The 21,973-nt window shown below is 36.6% G+C and overlaps 1 protein-coding gene across 2 annotated transcripts in view; it reads right to left on the bottom strand.

Moving 5' to 3' along the window:
* The window catches only part of LOC126969558 (putative inorganic phosphate cotransporter), a 41,815-nt gene that overhangs the window by 2,207 nt on the left and 17,635 nt on the right, over positions 1-21,973 (bottom strand). The window contains exons 1-9 of one of the 2 annotated variants that reach the window (XM_050815079.1): positions 16,741-16,812; positions 9,895-9,974; positions 8,261-8,460; positions 7,066-7,302; positions 6,052-6,261; positions 4,908-5,075; positions 3,478-3,694; positions 2,391-2,512; positions 911-1,027 (exon numbers count right to left, since the gene is read on the bottom strand). In XM_050815079.1, coding sequence (XP_050671036.1) covers positions 911-1,027; positions 2,391-2,512; positions 3,478-3,694; positions 4,908-5,075; positions 6,052-6,261; positions 7,066-7,302; positions 8,261-8,460; positions 9,895-9,928 — 1,305 coding nt within the window. In that variant the 5' untranslated portion in view covers positions 9,929-9,974; positions 16,741-16,812. Of the gene's footprint in view, positions 1-910; positions 1,028-2,390; positions 2,513-3,477; positions 3,695-4,907; positions 5,076-6,051; positions 6,262-7,065; positions 7,303-8,260; positions 8,461-9,894; positions 9,975-16,740; positions 16,813-21,973 lie in introns of those variants that run through there. The other variant, XM_050815078.1, reaches the window with a different exon arrangement.

Below are 21,973 nucleotides of genomic sequence, written 5' to 3'. Positions count from 1 at the left end.
AACATAGTACGTTTTTAATGACTAACTTATTTAAGACGCGTAATGGAGACTGCCCACTACATCGTCTCATACGATGACGATGCTACGAACGTATCAGACAAAAAAAAATTTGTATGAAAAGTATGATACGTGAAATGCCAAAGGCACGGAGCGTTCACAAAATATGTCAGCAAGAATATTTTGTTGGTCTGAAAATTGCTCCCTGGATGGCACATGAAGTTGTCTAACCAGTGCGTACAATCGGCGTAGCGATGAGAATAAGGGTTAGCTGCTTATGACTGTCTTTTCGAACCCGTTTTTAAATAACACAAGATTTTAATAGTCTTCCTTACAGAAACAGTGAATAGTTTTCTCCACAAAAGTATTCTCTTGGTCTACGTGACACGTGTGGTTCAAGCGAAAACACTGGAGAATAAGGGTGGACACGACAACTGCGCGAATGAGAGAAACGTAATAATATGGATATGACAAGTGGATCATTGAAGCTACCTTAACTAAAACCAATTATCATTGATATGGTACGCTATTGATACGTTCTTGTAAATATAGTATTATGTGCACGGAAATAATACCAAGCCCTATACTTTCATAGCACGGTTATAGTATTGACCGTGATTTGAGCAGTGGGCAAACTTTTTTGTTCTTTATATTTATATCAGCTTCACATAAAAGTAATAGAATGCATAATAATCTTAATATAATTTTCATCACGTTCAAGATTCACTTGAAAATTTACTCATGTATCAAGAGTGTCACTTTTAGACGTAATAGACAGAGATTTGATACGAAAAGAAACTTTTATATTCATCGTACAAATGTTAACACCTACTGGGAGTTGAACCCGGGATCAGTAGCTTAGTTTTCAAGCCTATTAACCTTTTAAATGTAATTAAATTATAAGTATACGTACATCAGGTGTTAAGATTCCAATTAAGTATGGAGTTATTATGCCGGAGAGTGTGGAAGTACCATTTATCATTGCGGTCAGTGAACCAGCATAGTTTGGCGCCAAATCTAAAGCATTTACCTGAAATAGTAAGATTCTTATTATTACACTTTCACACTTTATCCAAACATTCAGTAAATATTTTTGTGAAAGTTTTATCTATTTTTAGAAAGTTACTAGCAACATATTCTCTCTGGCAGTCTACGATCGCGCGTTTTACGAGAACCTTCTTGCCGCGCACAGCCACTTTGTGGAATCAATTATCGGCTGCAATTTTTGCAAAATAATTCGAGTTAGGGACCTCCAACTTAAAGCATACTCCCACCTTAAAGGCCGACTACTCATCTCTGACCTCTGGTATTGCGGATGTCCGTGGGATCCCAGTTTGCTGCCGCTTATATTTAAAAAAATAAACTAGTACTAGTTTATCACATTAAGGTTATCCATTATTATCCTCTGTTTTAAATAAGTTACCGGATAATATATCTGCGTATTAGGTAAACTGCTAATTTTTACATTAGAAAACAGAAAATAGAATAGCTTTGAAATTAGAATTTGTCTTGATTCTGCACCATCTTGACTGCGTCGCCGTCGCTCAAAGTAATAATGAGTTTTATTCACATCCTTGAATTCGTGAATACGTTTGTTTGACAATTGCACGTGGCAACTGTAGCTGGCATTGCGATCAAAATCTGGGAATATTTCGAACGAATTTTGCCAACAAAAATACAAAGTGTATGTAAAACTAGCGAAAATCGAAACTGTATCTCATTGCTCGAGAGACAGGCACATATTATACCATGTCTTTTTTTTATGATAATAAGGGACGAGACGAGCAGCACGTTCAGCTGATGGTAATTGATACGCCTTGCCCATTACAATTCAGTGCCGCTTAGAATTCGCGAAAATCCCAAAAATTCTGAGCGGCACTACAATTGCGCTCGTCACCTTGAGACAAGATGTTAAGTCTCATTTGCCCAGTAATTTCACTAGCTACGGCGCCCTTCAGACCGCAACACAATAATACTAACTCATTACTGCTTCACGGCAGAAATAGTGGTTGTTGCGCCGTTGTGGTACCCATAATCTAGCGGGCATCCTGTGCAAAGGAGCCTCTCACTGGTACTGTTACTGTCTTCTACCGCATTTATCACGTTGTGTGTGTTATCTGAAGAACCCGGCTGTCGAATTCATCCAGACAAGCCTCCAGACTTCGGTCTTCAAGAAAATTTCTTCCACGTCTAACCAAACAGTGGATAAAGATTCCTTATGCAGTGTTTTCAGCTCAATACGACTTGGCTGTTGTAAGAGAGTTGTTGTGGTAAACACTTACCATCTATTTGAGTTATGTCAGGTGGTCTATGACATTTTTGCCTTTAAACCATAAAAAAACATCAGATATATATGAACACATAAGAAGAAATATATGACAAGATAATGTTACCTTCATGCCACTGTAAAATCCTCCCATTAAAGCCATTGAAACAATGAAATATCCGACAGCAGCGAATCTGTCACATCCAGCATATGAAGCAAGGATTATACAAATAGCCGGGCCTGTTGCCGCTGTGAATGAAAATAAGTATTTAGTAAAAATAGAATGTATTATTTTATAATCCTAATATTACGAATAATAATATCCTAACATTGTAAGCGCGTGTGGTGTCGCACCATAATAGAAACACCCCATCTCCTCCCGTGGGTGTCGTAAGAGACGACTAATGGATACACAGAACGGAGGATCTGCCTCATTCGTGGTGGCCACGGTACCACATAAGCTATTTATTCATAAAAAACGCGTTGGGGTAGTGGGAACTAAGAATCCCCGGGTTGCTTCCACCAACGAAGACCACTGGCCCTGGCAACATACAATATCAAGACACTGCAGACCGTCGAGACGTTGGAGCAACTGGAGGAAGTTTTAAACAAACTACGATGGGATGTCATGGGGTTATCTGAGGTCTGAAGACAGGGTGATGACTCGATAGTCCTAAATTGCCCTGCTCTACTTCCGGGAGGGCGATTAGCTGTCCCAGGCTGGTATCGGGTTCCTTGTGCACACGTCGCGTCATCAACGTAACTGAGGTGGAAAACGTAAATGGTAGCGTACCTAACACTCAGAATTACTGAACGAATACCATTGACACTCCTAAGACCCTTTTCGACGTTGTCTTGGGAGAGTTCAACGCAAAACTGGGCAAACGTTGCGGCAACGAATTCAGAGGTAATAATATGACTCTATGATGATCTAATATCTACTGAACCAAACAAGTCTAGGCTACTTTGCAAAGCAGATTTCTCTACCAAATAAAATTGATCCATCGACCTTATACCTCCGAACTTTATACCACATTAGGAATACAGATCTTATGTTTACCCTTTGTAACAATATAACTAACCAACAACGATAAGTCATTATCATCGTCTGTCCAATGAGCATTCAGTACGCGTTGATCTCAATTGGTTGACTGAATTGTTTGCATTACGAATTTATAGGTATTAGTGTTTTAAGGTCATTGAAGAAATTCTACCTATAGTTGTATGTATAATCCTCCCAGTTTTGATAGAATGCCATCCTCTCTTCACACATACGTCACAAGCCCATCCGAAAACAAACGAAGATGTCCACATTGCAAGATAAGGCATTGCGGTTAGAGTGCCAGTCGTTGCGATATTGAATTTGAGCACGTCTGTCATGTATTTTGGTAAATCTGTCACCATAGTGTAGTATCCCCAGTCGTGCCCCACCTGAAAGTAAATATAATATGCCATTATAATAATATTATACACACAGAGGCATTGGCGATGATATTATTTGACTACAGTAGTGGTGAAAGAGAGCGGCCACGTGTAATCTTTATTTTTTCTTTATTTATTTAGGGGCTTTCATATGACGTATGTACATGTCAGCCCCATTATAATCTAAGTACATTAACCCACAAAATTATTAACTTAACAAACTCAAACAAAAATTCAGCTTAATTATAAGGAGAAGCAAGTTACAGATACAGTCTCTAAAAACAAATAATACCTATGGATTCAAACAGACTCATGGCATCCTTTTATTTACAAACATGTCCGTATCAAACCTGTTCAAACCCATAAGTCCTACAATTTCGTCTCTACTAGACTAAAATCGGACACATTGATTTAATAAGGGTTCAACATCCTCAATTATTCCACATGAAACACATAGAAGTGACTCCGTGATTTTCATTGAAAGTTTAAACTTATGCGTTTTATTTTAAAAATCAAATAAATCGAGAGTTTGTTGAATGCAATCATTTGGTTAAAAGCTTATTATATTATTCAATTTGCCAGAAATTTAAAGATGTAATACAAGTTAGAACAATAATCGTAAGTGTGATTAGAAGGCCACGACAGTGCTTTTTCTTAAATTGTTTTCAATTTAGGAATGGATGAATGAATTATCAACATCGCTACGACAGTAACGCAAACTGCAACAAAATGATGTAAAGAAACACAAAATCTTGTAACTCGCTAGAAATTTTGAAAGTAATTAAAATGATATATTTGAAAACTAGTAAATTACTCTTTGTTATGCAGAAACCTGTAAGTATTTGTACTAAATAAACTTTTAAGATGCTATGCTCGGAGTTTCCCTGGCAGATCGAATCAGAAATGAGTAGATCCGTAGCAGAACCAAAGTTACCGACATAGTCTAAGTGATTACGAAACTGAAGTGGCAGTGGGCAGGGCATATAGATCGACGGAGAGATGGCCAGTAGGGCAGAAAAGTCCTTTAATGGCGACCACGTACCGGAAGACACAGTGTTTGTAGGCCCACTACAAGATGCACCGATGATCTGGTCAAGATTGCCGTTGGATGAGAGCAGCGCAGGACTGACAGTCGTGGAAATCTTTGGGGGAGGCCTTTGTCCAGCAGTGGACGACTTCCGGCTGATGATGCTGATAATGAAACTTTTAAATGTCAACTTACTGCTGCAAACAAAAGTGCCCAAACTGGCACCGATCTGACAATAGCCTTCCATGGCACCGGATCTCGAACGCTCGTCGTGTCAGCACTGGTAACTGTCTCGTTCAAATACTTCAGCTCTTCTTCTGATATGAATAGATGAGTGTTAGGCGTACTGGAGCATAGAAGACTCTTAAACATAATAAGAATAATCATTAAACTACTTGAATACATAAAGAGTTTAATTTCTTCGATTATTGTTACTAGATCGTCGAATTAGGATCAAACATTACCAAAATGATTCTAGTTTACTCAGTAAAAATACGCGTATATCTTTCTCATGATAAAAATATTTTTTTTATGAAAATAAGGGACGAGATGAGCAGAACGTTCAGCTGATCGTTATTGATACGCCCTGCTCATTACAATGCAATGCCGCTCAGGATTCTTGAAAAACCACAAAAATTCTGAGCGGCACTACAATTGCGCTCGTCACCTTGAGACATAAGATGTTAAGTCTAATTTGTCCAGTAATTTCACTAGCTACGGCGCCCTTCACATCAAAACACAATAATGTTTACACATTACAGCTTCACGGCAGAAACAGGCGCCGTTGTGGTATCCATACTCTAGCCGGCATCCTGTTCAAAGGAGCCTCCCACTGGTATCTCGATAGGCATTTTTTACATTTAGTTATCTATAAATTTTATATTATTTTTTCGTTTCTTTTTGCTAATTGATCATGAAAATTAATTGAAGTAGGCGTTACTTTGCGGAAATCCATAATTATTCAAATGATTTGAGTTTTCTTTGTTGTTAATTCCGTCAAAATTTGTCTTTAAACAATTCAATAATAACAATAAGAGGCGAAACACGTGTCGAATTGTTTAAAGACAAATTTTGACGGAATTAACACTAAAGAAAACTCAAATCATTTGAATAATTGATCATTATTTATTTGGTGGTGGTGAATTAATTTTGATGATTAAAGTGGGAGAGATGCTGTAGGAAGCAGCGGTTGGCCTGATCTAGAATTAAAGAAGCCGAAAACATAGCTGAATGGAAGTTTCTGAAGTGCTGATTGAAATAAATACTAATACGTATTTTATGAGTAAGAATACAAAAATATATACTTTATATGCACAAAACCAGCAGAATTTAAGCATACCCAGAAAATAAACCAAAGTATTCCAAAGCATCCAAAGAAGTAAAACACGTTAGCCCAATGACCTCCTCCAGCCATCAGAAATCCGGACATGAATGATCCGAAGATGTTTCCAATTTGTGCTCCCCCAAACACCAATGCTCCTTGTCGCGATCGTTCGTGTGGCGGAACCCAACGAGCCAATACAATCATTAACGCCGGCATTGTTGGACCCTAAAATATAGAAACAGAATTAACTTTAACAAACAAATATATTTTATTAAAAATCATAAAAACTCAATGAAATATGAATCAAACTTTTCAATAATTTACTGCTTTTAGATAACATTTGAGGCCTTTGTCCAGTAGTGGACGTCTTCCGGCTGATGATCATGATTATGATGAAATAACATTTTTCGTTCTCGTCATACATTACCAAACTCGTTGTGATGTAACAGTTATATTACACCCGGCTTAATCCTCAAAAAAGTAATTTAATTAATATTTGGTACTCGCTTCAAAGAACGAAATAGCAAATAACAGTAGATAGATGAATAAAATAGTTAGTTATCTCCACTTTTTTTTACACAGCGTTGAAATTATAGGAGTATTACCAGCCTAAGTAATATCGTCCTGTACCACAGAAAAACTCGACAATTTGTTATGTTTTTAAAGTGACTACCCGCACTTCTAGGATTAATACACAAGTAAAATTTGAAAAACAAAATTTTATGAACGATGTGGGACACGAACCCACGACCTCTGGCGTTCCGTGCCAGTGCTCTAACCAACTGAGCCAACCGTTCGAGTGACGTATCGTCATATATAAAATGTTGTTTTTCAAATTTTATTTGTCTAGAAAAAACTCAATTAAAAATACATTATATGTGGGAAATTAATATAAATCCGCACTGCAAATATAGATATGTAATAACTATTCTCTAATAAAACACACTATTTTATAACAAAATTAACTGAAAAAAGATAGGAAGTATATTCCTCGTAATGATCTGATAAAATAAAATTTATTGCTCTCACCTCCCCCATTCCTTGTAAAACCCGCAAGATAAATAAACCGGTAGCACCAGTGGTTGTTACAACGAAAGGAGTCAATAACGTGAAAAGTGCTGTACTCAGGAGACCGATTCCCAACGTCCATTTACCGCCATATTTCTCGGCTAAGTATCCTCCTGGTACATGAGTTAGGGCGTATCCATAATAAAACCCGCTCAATATTAGCCCTTGGGTTGATTCGGACCAGTCGAATATTGCGTGCTGAAAAGAAAATGAAAATTATATTATATAAAAGTGAAAATATGAAACATATATTTGGAACAAATTATTTAAAACCAGTGTATGTTTTATATGCGTTCACTTTTTAAAACGCCCTGTTTAAAATAACATTTTGTTTTATTAATTAATTAATGGCATACACATGAGATATTCCATCTTTTAATCCTATTGTGACAATAGGGTGCACAATAGGATTAAAAAATGTATCAATTGCCATTAGAACTGAATATTAGTTCTAGATAAATGTATATGGTATCTTGTATTATTTATAGAATCAAAATGAAAAAAAACTTTAAGCGTTTCAAGAAACTATCTTCCGCTTATACACGCACCCAACCTTAAGCGCGTGATGATGGGCCAATGAACTAACGGCGGCTTATAATAACCAGAAATGAAAAAGTTTTATTGGAGTTGAAGATTTCGAAGCGGACTGGAAATCACTACAAATTTTATTTAATTTGCTTAGACTAAATCTTTTAAAGGAATCTGAATCATATTCTTAAAATATGTTTTAAAGATTTTTTTAACACACTTAAACACATTATTTTTTAACACACTAGGGGAGTTTATGAATTATTTAGTTTAAATTTTATGTATGTCGCTTGATACGCCACAATGAATTAGGAAATCATCCCCTCCATTTGGATGTGTGGCGGTCCTCCACAGTGCGGCTTTCAAGGAGCTTTCTTCCACGTACCACAAAGCTGTGGAATGAGCTTCCTTGTGCGGTCTTTCCGGGACGATACGCCATGGGTACCTTCAAATAAACCGCGTACACCTTCGTTAAAGGCTGGCAACGCTCCTGTGATTACTCTGGTGTTGCAAGAGAATGTGGGCGGCGGTGATCACGTAACACCAGGTGCTCCGTACGCTCGTTTGGTCCTCCTTTTCCATAAAAAAATGTATGTATGAAAAAATCTATCACTATTCAATTACTCACCGGTTTCAAGGAGGTTGTCCCATTTAGTAATAATTCGCTGTCATCAGGGCACGCATCGGGATCATAATGCGATTCTTCTGTCTTGGTGTTGTTAACCATCTGAGTCACAGCCAGGTTAAGACATACTCGCATGGTGTACGCGTTGCATACCGCCAGCAATCCCATGATACCCAACACATAGCGCTGAGGTATCAAGAATACTGTAAGTATGAAAAGTAATCTTACTATAATACTTACGCATATAAGCTGAATTGCTTTTCAATGTTGGATATTGGCATCCCTAATTGGAAGTACAATTTATCACCCCTTTTGAAAGTAAATGCCATTTATTATCTTTTATTATTATGAGTAGGGGACTTAGATGCACTTAAATCCTAGGATCCATTGAACCCCTGGTTGCGCTAGCGCGCCTACCCTCGACTTCCGATGCGTAAAAATGAGCTGTGGAAAAATTGAGGGTACTAACTAGAAAAAATGTGCACTTAGTATGCCGGGATTTAAAATATATCCTTAAGACCTATTATTACTTTTAAGAGACGTAGGTCCTCAGAGGGTCCAGGCAGTGTGCGTCATCTGCTTTGAGTAAAGGTATTTTAAGACACCCCAGCCTGATTCTGGCAATGGCTTCGCATTCAAGAAGATTGGTGTCTTCAGTGGCTTCGCAGTAGAATCAGCATAGGTTTGAAGCCACTTAAAAGTAGTGGCAAAGAAGTATCAAGGCAAAGAACATATGCATTGAAAACAATCAGTAGTTTTCGATAAAAATTTCAAATAAGATAGTCTTAAAGACTGCAAAAGTAATATGGGCACATAGTATTTAATGTAATGTACTTAGGAACATAAGCGAATCTTCTAGAAACTGTGATATTCATAATGATAACATCAGCAATGAACTTAAACTTGTAACGCCTCCTACTCAATCAAATTTAGATAGTCATTAATTGTTCGGCGATGTAAAAAGAGATTCATCAAGTAATGTCTCAGACGACAGAACAACGGGCAAGGAACTCAGCATGACTTAGAGCTACTACGGATAATAAAGTTAGTATAAATCTTTGATAAAATTTTAATAACAATATTTTTTTCATAAAAATTTGCTGCAAAATCGTACATCGTATCACTCAGTCAGATTTACAGAGATAATTCCTTAAAGAATATGACAGTTCTATGATATGTACAGTGAGCGAAAAAAAATAGCGTCACCCATTGTATTCAAAAACATGGCAACACTCATCGTTACCATATAAATCGATTCACTGAAAATGACCAAATGGATAGCGTCATCCGAAGTAGTCAAATATATCGGGACACCATAAACGTCATTTTCATAGCTACATTCAAATATATTTCGATGTACATATCAATTCAAACAGTAGGTACAATATATCGAGCAAAATTTGCCGCTTTATTCTAATCCTTTTTGCATTTTTTTAATGCACTCTTTATTATTTATTCTCATCATGTTTTAAAACGAAAAGCGACAAAAACTCTACAAGAATTTGTCGACGTTTACTCTTTGAAATATAATATAACATCCAATATATATCAACATATTAAGTAGTGTATAGTAATTTTAATAGCTGTTGTTGAGATAATATAGGAAGGTGAAGATAATATTATTTAATTAAACTTACGTTTTGTGATCGTCCGCCGCCATCGTGGTATCATTTCGACGTATATGATAAAGATTAAAGCCGGTAATGTGACTGCAGCTCTGTAGGTTGAGAGTAAAGCAAATAAGTTAAGTGCGTTAGTCTATTTAGAATTATGATTGTAGTGATAAACAATTGTAATTGTGATAATAATAACATAATACTTCATTATTATAAAATTATTCTCTGTAATATTTTTAACTTTGTGAAAGACTTCTTTACACAGTATGTCGGTTAGGTAGGTCCGTCTGCAGCGCCTTTTCCTGACGTAATTTTGTAATGAGCAAGAGTTATTGTATTGTAGCAGTGGGAGGCTCCTTTGGACAGGATGCCGGCTAGATTATGGGTGCCACAACGGTGCCTATTACTGCCGTGAAGCAGTAATGTGTAAGCATTACTGTGTTTCGGTCTGAAGGCCGCCGTAGCTAGTGTAATTACTGGGAAAATGAGACTTAACATCTTATGTCTCAGTGTGACGAGCTCAATTGTAGTGCCGCTCAGAGTTTTTGGATTTTTCCAGAATCCTGAAAGGGACTACATTGTAATGAGCAGTTCGTATCAATTACCATCAGTTGAGCATCGTGCGCGTCTCGTCCCATATTGGCATAAAAAAAAAATGGTATTATGAGCGGCCAACCCTTTATATTTTTCATTCAGAAGCTCGTACGTGATAGTGGCGTTTTATCGCATCTAACTTAAAAAAAACTGATAGGTATCTTGTGTTGTTACAATACAGGTTGTATTAATAAATGAAAAGCCGTGAAATTACACGGGATGTTTTGTTATGTAACAAAAAATTTGATTGATATCTGATATAGACATTTTTTGGTCTCTTATTTTACTTACAATATATTTATTTTCACTGTTCAATGTAATTTAATTTAACTTTCATAACCAGCTCTATCATATTATTATGTACTTCAAATTTGGCAGTGTTTCTTTGGTTAAATAAAGATAAAATTTAATATTGAACATCACTGTCATTGACATTGTCATCATTGACAACCTGTATAGCCGAGTGGTTAACGATCCTACCTACTAAGCCAGAGGTCCCGGGTTCGAATCCCGGTAGGTGCATGCATTTATATGATGAATATAGATGTTTGTTTCCGAGTCATGGATGTTTAAATGTATTTATGTATTTTTATATGGATGTTTATATGAATATATGTATGTTTAAGCAAGTATATTGTATTAAATATATCATTGTCTTGTAACCCATAACACAGGCTATATATGCTTAACTTGGGGCAAGATAATTTGATTTGTGTAAAAAGTGTGTCAATATTATTATTATATTATCACTGTGTATTGATATTAACAGGCTAACTGTATACCTTACAAATGTTCAGTTTCAGATATCCAACCCGTATAGAGCCATAATTTCAAATATTTTAAAAGTAGTGTCTGGTAGATTTTTCTTTTTTCTTTTTTATGGAAAAGGAGGATAAACGAGCGTACGGGTGTTAAGTGATCACCGCCGCCCAAATTCTCTTGCAACACCAGAGGAATCACAGGAGCGTTGCCGGCGTTGAAGGAAGTTATACGCGCTTTTTTTGAAGGTACCCATGTCGTATCGTCCCGGAAACACCGCACAAGAAAGTTCATTCCACAGCTTTGTAGTACGTGGAAGGAAGCTCCTTAAAAACCGCACTGTGGAGGACCGCCACACATCCAGATAGTGGGGATGATATCCTAACTGTGGCGTGTCGTGTCGTTGAAGGTGGAATTCAGCGGCAGGAATCAGGTGAAACAGTTCTTCGGAATACTGCCCATTATAAATGCGGTAGAGGACACAAAATGAAGCGATGTCTCTACGCAACGCCAAATGATCCAGCCGTTTCCAGAGCACCGGGACCCCGACGTTGCACGCGGTCAAATGGATCGAGCTGATACTGGGATGCGCTAGACCAGAGATGACAGCAATACTCCATATGTGGCCGGACCTGCGCTATCTACAGCGCTAGAATGTGGGCCGGCTTGAAGTATTGCCGTGCTCAATTAATGACGCCCAGTTCCTTCGAAGCCAATTTGGCTTTGCTCTCCAGATGGCCGCGAAATTGGCAATCGCTCGAGAGATCGCGACGCAAAATTCCGATACTAGGCGAGGCTGTAAGGGAAGTTGTTGAAGAGCGGTGATACGACAAATGGGGCTTTTTAGTGGTTTACACGAAAACTTGAGTCTTCTGGGGGTTAAATTGGACAAGGTACAATTTACCCCATTCCGCGACCTTCTCAAGAGAGGACTCGATAGAAGACACAAGTTTCTCCCGGCACTGGTCGACTCTCGGGATACCGAGAGTGACCTGCATGGCCCGTGTATATGGCATCGCCCGTGCTGTCCTCTGCATAGCAATGTATGTTGGAGGTGTCTAACATATCATTGATATGCAGAAGAAACAGTGTGGGAGATAGCACACAGACTTGGGCCACTCCAGCGTTCACGGGCTTGGGATTTGATCAATGGCCGTCGATAACGACCTGAATGCTGCGCCCAGTGAGAACGCTGGAGGTTCACTTGCATATACTCTCGGGAAGCCCAAATGATGGAAGTTCAGGCCTTCCCCTTTGCTTTCGATAGCCGCTGCCCATCTATGTGTTAGATATACCAGAAGATCACCTGCCGATCGACCATGGCGAAAGCCGTACTGTCGGTCGTTAATCAACTGGTGACCCTCTAAGTATACCAAGAGCTGGCGGTTAAGTAGACATGAACATGTTAATGAGTCAGGGACTACGCCTTTTGTATATGAGGATGTATGTATGTATGTATGTATGCCGGAGTAAACGCGTTAGCACCAGCGTCAACTCAGGGGTATACGTTCTAAGCACGATTGGAGAAATGCCACGCGGCTCGCTCGACTTCCTGACGTCCAACGAAAACAGAGCTCAACTAACAGTTTTCTGTCTGTACTGTACTTCAGGCATAGAGCTCTGACACCGCAGGATGGTCGGCGGTGTTTTTCCGTTGTCGTCAAGAGTCGAGTTGGAGGCAAATAGAGCGCACAGGAGATCGGCTTTCTCTTTTGCCGTATGGGGCAGGGTGTCATTCCTCATGTGCAACGGCGTCAGGGACGGCTGGTTGAAGTTACCAAGAGCAGCTTTTGAGAACGACCAGTACTTGCGTATTCTGGTCGTGTAACTGGTAAGCTGCTCGCCGATTTTGACGATGTGCTTCGATTTCGCACGTGCGATTTGCCGCTTAAAAAATCTGCAGGTACAGTTATATTTCCTCTACAGAACTTAGTACTTTGGATCCTTTGAGCTCAGCGCCGCAACCCAAGTTCGATACGCCTGTTTTTGTCAGTCAGATGCTGCTTTAACTGACGCATCAAACCAGGGCTGTGATCTGCCACCAATCGGTACTACAGAGCTTGGTATAAAAATATCCATGCCCTGTAGTATCACATCTGTCGATTCGTATGCTAACATCTGAATTATTATTATTAGTATGGTCAAATTTTCTAACCAATCTTACAACTTTTGGATTGATGATTGAGTATAATTTATTTAAAATTGTTTATAATAAAATACTCATACTCCCTACCTTTATTTATATCTATCGACTATACTATGAGACGAAGTGATATGTTTACCTAAACTACAACATTTAAAATTTTGTGAAAATAAGCTATCAAACATTTTCTGAAGATAATAAAAACATTTCTTCAGGTTTAAACAGTTACGGCCTTACAAATAAAATTGGCATAAAGTTATAACTAAGCATAAACCAAGAATACTCGTATGTAAAATGTCTACAAATAGACAGTTTGCTTACGAATGGTTTGTTCGGACGTATAACGTTTCCCGCGCTTATTTGCAAGGCAGCTTGTCATTCGGAAAACTTCAGAATTATCATTGTATTGACAGTGTTGTCAACGATATTGTAAACATTTTGCATTTTCTTTGTTTATCATCAGTTATAACTTTATACCAAGTTTATTTGTAAGGCCGTTAAAGTAAAAGTCAAACAATTAACGTGGAGATTAGCAATTGTTTTCTGTGTAATCCATCAAACTACTTCTGTAGTCAATATATTTTTGTCAAACGTCAAAATACACTGATAACAAATTTTTGACCCATACTGCTTGTAAGAAAAATCTGAAAAAATTTGAGCTAATGTAATTTGTGTTGCTTTTTACTATGACGATAAAAACAAATCGACATAACACCGCTTTTATACTTCTCAAGGTACGATATTATAACTGTAATTTGAATTAGCGCGAAAACGCTTTAAATTTTTATGGTGGCCAATTATGACGTCACGCCTTAGAATAAATTATATCACGTTATTTTGCAACCAAAACTTCAGGCGACGCGGTGATATTTATTAAGCCGTGACATCATGATCCAATTAATATGGGCGATTGCGGTATTTAATTATTTCATTATAATTAATATGTTTATAATCTCAATATTTAGATATATCAAAATCATTCATTACATTTTTTTTTTCTAAAAACAAGTACAAAATAGAAAGGACGACACGCCACTAATTATGATATCATCCATCCCATCTAGATGTGTGGCGTCTGCACATACAACCAAGCTTTGGAATGAGCTTCCTTGTGCGGTGTTTACAGGACGATACGATACGACATCGGTACCTTCAAAAAAGCGCGTACGCCTTTCAAAAAGGTTAGTAATGCTGCTTTGATTCTTTTGGTTTTGCAAGAGAATTAGGTGGCAATGATGATTTAAGTTTTTCGCTCATTTGTTCTCCTCTTCAATAAAAAATAAATTGTATACGCTTTTGGTTCCAATGGAATATTAGGAACCTTCAAAGAGCTGTTATTATTTGTAAGAATGCTAACATTCTGCATGGCAATTATTAAATGTTGCAACGAGCGATTGTAAATAAAGTCCGCGCTAGTCAACGTTGTCTGAGGTCGACTACTTTCTGCAATTTTAGAATGCTATGTTTAAGATTGTTTCATACATGAGCAATTACGATTACGTCGTGTATTGTTTAATTAACTTCGGTTCGTTTCAGTAAGCGATCAGTGAACATCTAATGTGAGAAAACAATATTTATCATATCGTTAGTTTTAATATGCAATGTGTTTAGCAACAAATTTTACATCATTTTGTAAATCACTCGGTTACTCGCACACAGAGTCACTTTATTGGACGACATGCTGGCGACATCTATACGAAGAATTTTCAATATACTATTATTTTACTAGCTTTAACCCGAGACTTCGTCCTCATGGAATAGTTTCTTTAGGCAAAGCTTAAGGCATTATTTATTACATAAACAAAATGCTGCGGTTAATTATAAAGTCCTTATTGTTATTCATTATTATAAACTACTTTACTGTGTTTTTATATCTTTAGCTAAATCATATAGATATAATATATTTATAATATATCATACCCTATTTCAACCCGACACAGGTCGGACAATGACGAACTTCTCCTATTTCAATCCCTCCAAGTCTTTTTCTCGCGATTAAAGGAATCCTTTACAAAGTTCTAGACTGTCTCTATACTGAATTTTATCAAAATCGGTTCAGTGGTTTAAAAGTGAAAGTTAAAATTAGTAGGGATTATGTTTTACTTGATTTTTGGTGCCTATTTCCAATATTCGATCACAGCCACACATTCCATTAAAGCTCTTTCCATTCTTACTAAAATTTATAATAATATAATCAAACCTTGGAACGAACTTCTACAAAAGGCTATGAAGTTTTAATCTAAGGTTTCTTGGTTCCGAATTAAAATATACAATCGGAATCAATGAATAAGTTTTAACACGAGTTCATCACTCACTGTTAACCCGCGACGACTCGCACCTCATTTTCGAACACAAACAGTCGCACGTGGGTCGAAAAGACCCGTAAGCTTAAACCTATATTTTAATATGAATTTAATGAATAAGTAGTCTTTTCTACATATATTCATGAAAGGAATCCCAGTAATGTATAGTTCAGACTTTATTTTTATTTATGTAAAAAAAATTACGAAATTATTTTTAACCTGGGGTTAGGGGTTTGGGAACTAATTTTGAACAAAAATAACAATAATAATCAATATTCTTAGAACCTACATGCTAAATCAGTCTACATGATCAAAGAACAAAATATAAAACTTCGAAATTAACTAAAAAACAATTAACTTTTTTTCAAAGATATATAAGACCAAAGATTACTTATTTACTTATTGCACAAAAAGCCAGTTTGTTCACGACATATAGACTTTTTGCAGTATAGACAAGCTGTTTAAGTTTTGTTATCCTTCTTTGACGGATACATATTACAGCATCTTCACCACATGCCACGAGCTGAAACTTTTACTAGTACTTTCTGTACTACTGTTTTCTTTGCCACCCAGTATTTCACACACTTGAACACGTAGATTAGTAACAGAAGCTCTTTATTGTTTCTTCGGTTTTAGTTACGAAAGTATCAAAACTTACTCTTTCAAAAAATTCAATAATATTTCCTAGGGCAGTAAATTTATCCAATTTCTGTCTCGTTTCGCTCTAAGGGACTCTTGGATATTCTAGCGGGTAATGAAATACCCTTGGCCAATGTATAAGTGAAACGACTCTCAAACCAGGTCTTTGTTATGAATCAATAGGCACTTTGGCACGTGAAGATATAACTAAAGAAGATGGGTGTGAGCAGTCATCACCTCCACTCTGACTATAATCTGAGTTAACCTCTAGCCTATCCTTTTCTGGGCAATCATTTTCAGAAATATTTTATCATATCCAAATTAGCTCGATAATACTGTCGGATAGCCTTTTACGTGATATTCTGTGCATACAAAACAAACAAAAATGTAAAAATCACAATTGAAAAAAATTACTAACGTAGCACTCACACATGGGTTGAATCGACACACACTTGAGCCGTCCGTACTGCGCAAACGCCGGCTGAAAACTGAGTTTCGCGGAGAATGGTAATAGTTTATGACATGATTTTAAGGTACCTGAAGGGTTGAAGCGAAGTAATCAATAATACATGAATAATGAGCAAACAAAAACGGAGATGGGTCTTTTAGACCCAGCGTGAGTCCTCACGGGTTAAGTGAATTCCTTGATAATACGTTGGGCACTATGAAGTCATAATCCTAAATTATGTTTATATGTCATTTATAAGTATCCCTCTATTATACCTTGACAATACAGCTTAGAGTCGACGTCACGGTCAATTATAAAAAAAAACGATTAAAAATAAAACAATTCCAAATATTCACTTTACGGTTTAAATATAAATTAACATTTTATAAAAAGTCACTTAGAAAGCAAGTTTAATCGTATTGTATTCGTTTATTTAATGATATTTCTTTAACAGTGTACATTATATTGATGTTTTTGTGTCAATTGTGAAATGTATAACGATAAATGAAAACAAGTTATGTAATTGATGATAAGTTGATTTTTTTGCGTCATAAGTTCCATAAATGCTCGTCTTGGCCCTTATTTTCATTTAAAAAAATCCTTTTCATACCCCTCGGCCGAGCTATTATGCTCGACAATGTCTCATTACGTCCCAAGTAATCTCAAAATGTAGCAAGTCTTTGTTTCCGTTCAAAACACAGAGGTAGATAATATTGTAGATATTCGATAGAGATTTAAATTTCGAGCGTTGTTTGTTAAAAAGTTATAAGCATAGGCTTTTTTTTTATTAGTAAAGACATTGTTTTGGTTTTAGAACAAGCTACCAAAAACAGAAAAAAATATTCAAATTCTCTTTCAAAGAATTTCGTTTATTAAACACTTTCAATTTTTTTTGCACTAACAGGAAATATTTCGTGAAGTAGTAGAGACACAGGGGTTCGAATTTGGACGGTTAGGAAATATTACTAAGCTACTATTAAAAGAAATAAAAGATCAATACCTAAAAAAAGACAATAATATAGGGGGCATATAAGCCGTACTAAGCGTGACCTACGGCAGTTCTAGTTCTGACTCGAAAGTGTAAAAGAAGAAGAAGAAGAATAGAAAAAGTAGTGAAAAGTGGATGGTGACCCAGGAGAAAAAGAAGAAAAAGATAGAATAGAACTAGTCTATACTATGTATAGAACCTCATTGCTCCCTGTTGTTAATTGTTTCACAGCAGAACTATCATACCGTGCGTCACTAAATTCTCTCATAGAAAATATGTCCATACAAAACAAATATTGAAAATAAAAGTAATTACGGGTCCGAAATCGAAATAAAAACCATCCTATCTCTCAAGTTGGACTAAACTGCACTCGATGTAGTAATTTCCATTAAAATCCGTTCATTAGTTTAGGAGTCCATCGCGGACGTGTCACGTAATTTATATATATTAAGATACATTAAATTATTTTGACAATAACAAAAGTGTGCACGCTATTAGTCATAACTAATAGCGTGCACACGCGTGCTCCTATTGAGCCATAGCTCAATAGGAGATACTTAAAGCTATTGTAAGATTAAAATTTGTAGCCACCCTCAGCAAATTAATGAGCGATGAAAAAACGATAATAAAAGACTAACTGTGGAAACTCTATTAATTAATAGAGTGAATTTAGATGATAGAATAGGGAATGATGTAATGAGGCATGTGAATATAAGAACTTGTTTTGAAAGGTTGCCAATAAAGTGTGGAGTAAAACTTCCTACAGATAACAGAATTATATGCTAATGTAACAACAGGCAAATAAGCATATAATCGTTTACCTTAAAGGCATAACGTGTTTCTGAAGGAAACGTCTTTTAATAAAAAGGGTCAATTACGAGGTCACATAGCTTCTGTTATATGAGATGATATCCATAAGAGTCAATATCAAAATTTGCCGTTTTTACGTATAAGTCATCAAGTCAAGTCGAATAAACTTTATTCAAACAGGATATAACTAAGGGGTTTTGAATTGATCTATTTGAAGTATACATTACTGTGCAGACATCTAACAAAATTAAGGCTGTGAAAAGTTTGAAAAGGCATAAAAGGCAATTATTTTCTCAAAATTGATTCCTTTTAAATTCTTTTTGATGTCATTTCTAATATACTAGATACTACTACCGCTTCGGAAACAAATGGTGCTCTGAGAGAGAAGAAGCGGCGCAAGAAACTCTCCCAGCATTCTTTTTTTGCGATCTTTTTAATAAAAATATACAATATTGTACGGTTTTTAACCTTTTAACTTTTATCGCTTCAAACTAATTCAATGTCAAATGTCAATATTATAAAATTTTAATATTGTGTGTTGTGTTGGTGTCTTCTGCACTGACCAACAATGTACTGAGTCAGCTCCTTTTAGCAGGGAATCACGTGCAGCGTGTTAATTTTTAATTTTATGTAATTTTTATTTTTACTTCACATTTTAATAATTTTTGTTACCTATTTCATTTAATTTAGTATTTAATATTATAATTAGTTCTGTACATCTAAGGTGTCTCTTTTTTATTGCTAATAAAGTGTTTTCTATTCTATTCTATTATTTTTATTTACGCCGACCCGACACTTGTTATTCTGACCTTAATAAAAAAAGCTTGCGGGTGGAATTTCGTAAAATATACCTGATATTTGCTTGGCAAAAGAAATACTTCTACCAAATTTCAAGTCTCTTCACACCTTTATGGTTCTAGAGATATCTTGATGAGTCAATACATAGGGTGAAATATCTTATAAAGACATTTATAATTTTTCAATCTTGGTTCCGGTTACTACCGTAAACACTAGTCAGTTCGTTAAGAACTATCGAATGTATGCTCTTAGCTTGGTGGTCTACTTACACGTAGGTAACATACACTCACTGAATTGTGGTGCCCCTTTAATAGAAGACGACAATTGGAAGAATAGAATAGAAAATTTAAAAAATAAGTATTATCATAATCATTCATATTGTATTTATAATTATAATTATTAGTATTATTTATATAAGAACAACGTGGACAAAACAAAATCAAATAAACTTCTAAATTCATCATAATAATATGATATTTGAACGCCTTTTTATACCCATTTTAATTCGAGTTCTGGAGTTAGCCATAATCAAAAGCCAAATTTTTCAATGGGCATCTCAAACTTTTACATTTGCGTGCATTGATCCGATGTTTGTTAGAATTTATCACTTCTGTAATTCTTTTAACATTTTACCACAGGGAATAATGAACAGAAGAATTAGTTAAAGTAACAGGAATATCTAAACGCGTTGGCGATGAGATATGGGTTCTTTCTGCATCTTCTTCCGCATTTATCAACGCGAGAGATCAGAGGAGTTGTTCGAGTTGATACCAGCAGCCGAATTCCGGAGATAATGTCAGAATGCTACGTTGTTCTGCGATAAAATTCTTGTCTGGCTCAAGCTACATTCTGGAATCAATTACTGGCTACTATTTTCGTGAACTGTTACGACTTAGGCTAGGGTTACTATGGATACGAGTTCTGACGGATTCGTCAGAAGAAACAAACACCTGGTATCCAATGACAGTGTTTACACTGGCAACGACGAACGCGTCAGAACATGCACGACGTCGTCAGAACCACTCGAGCGTTCAAACTTGTTTGATTTTTTCGCACGACCTGCGTCTGCGAATTTCGAGTGATTTGGTTTCCACCATGGATAACGATAAATTGATCAGTCTCGTGTACGAGAACAGGTGTTTGTGGGATATGAGAGACAAAAATTATCACAACAGATATATTTCTCGGCAAAAGTGGGAGAAAGTTGCTAAAGAACTCAACACTCTACATTTGGAACTATTCTTTGTCGTCTCTTATAGAAAATAACTCGTTGACATGCTCTGTCTTTCCACCATTTAACAATAATAATTCAAATAATGGACTTTCAAGAAAATCAAATTCATCAAATTCGTCCATCTTCGCTGGACGGCAGAAACGAACTGACTATCAGAATCACAGAAAACGCGCACAGTGTAAACGCCAACGAGTACGTCCGAAATCCTCGTCAGAACAAATTTTCGTCAGAACTCGCATCCATAGTAACCCGAGCCTTAGGGACCTCCAAGCATAAAGCATACTCCCAACTTAAAGGCCGGCTACACACTTTTGACCCCTAGACGTATTGTTTTCTGTATTTTTGTTTGATGTTTTTTTTTTGTAACTCATTTAACACGTGCCAATGCCACAATACTGCAGCGCGTCGGGGATGTTTGCTGAGGCGCGCGTAGATTGTTTTTACGCGACTATGCGTAAGCGTTGTACATCCCTGTTGCGTAGGGGTTTCGGGCGTGCCCCAATGGTATTCTGAGGGCATGTTCGCAAAGATTCGATTGTCAGAACCTGAGCCACTGCTGTATGTTACATGTACTGACAAGTCGACCCTGTCCTAGGCTAGGAAGGCTTAGTTTTTAAGACATATTGTACTAACACTAGGTTTAAGGTTACTTTCTTACTAACACATTATGATCCTTTGTTGGATGAAATAATGAACTTATTATTATTATTATTTAATATAGTTCTTATTCGATATAGATATTTTAAGCATTTGTGTTAGTTATGCAAATACCATAAAGTAACACATTTTATTGCGATTACGTCGGAAACCAATAAAATATTTATGGGCGAAGATTAAACAAATTTTAAGAAGTAAAGTCATTATGTATACCATCAATGTTTTACGACATTATTCTAAGAAATACATTGCGGATCTCAAGCGTTAATGATTGCCATGAGGCTATGCTCACAGCTGGTGTTAATTTGTACTTATCTAGTGTGTCAACAAGTTGATGTCTGATACGTACCATTCACAAGTAATTGACCCGAATGTATTATCTTTACGTGCCTCTTACTTAAGCGACCTGATATATTTTGCGAGAAGTAAGGGGAAAATAAGTAAGTAAGGAGCCCAAACCTGAAGGGTATTTAACGTGAAAGGGCTACCGTTAAGGCTGGGGACGAGCCAATGGCCTTGAGGAATCGAGCGGAGCCAGATTACCTTTTTTTTATGAAAATAAGAGACGAGATGACCAGGACATTCAGCTGATGGTAATTGATACGCCCTGCCCATTACATTGCAGTGCCGCTCAGGATTATTGAAAAACCCAAAAATTCTGAGCAGCACTACAACTGCTCTCGTCACACTGAGTCATAAGATGATCTCATTTGCCCAGTAATTTCAC

This window comes from Leptidea sinapis, chromosome 18 (genome assembly GCF_905404315.1).
Source record: "Leptidea sinapis chromosome 18, ilLepSina1.1, whole genome shotgun sequence".
In the NCBI taxonomy this organism is placed as follows: domain Eukaryota; kingdom Metazoa; phylum Arthropoda; class Insecta; order Lepidoptera; family Pieridae; genus Leptidea; species Leptidea sinapis.
The sequence above is the reverse complement of the archived record's forward strand: the minus strand, read 5'-3'. Positions and strand labels throughout refer to the sequence as shown.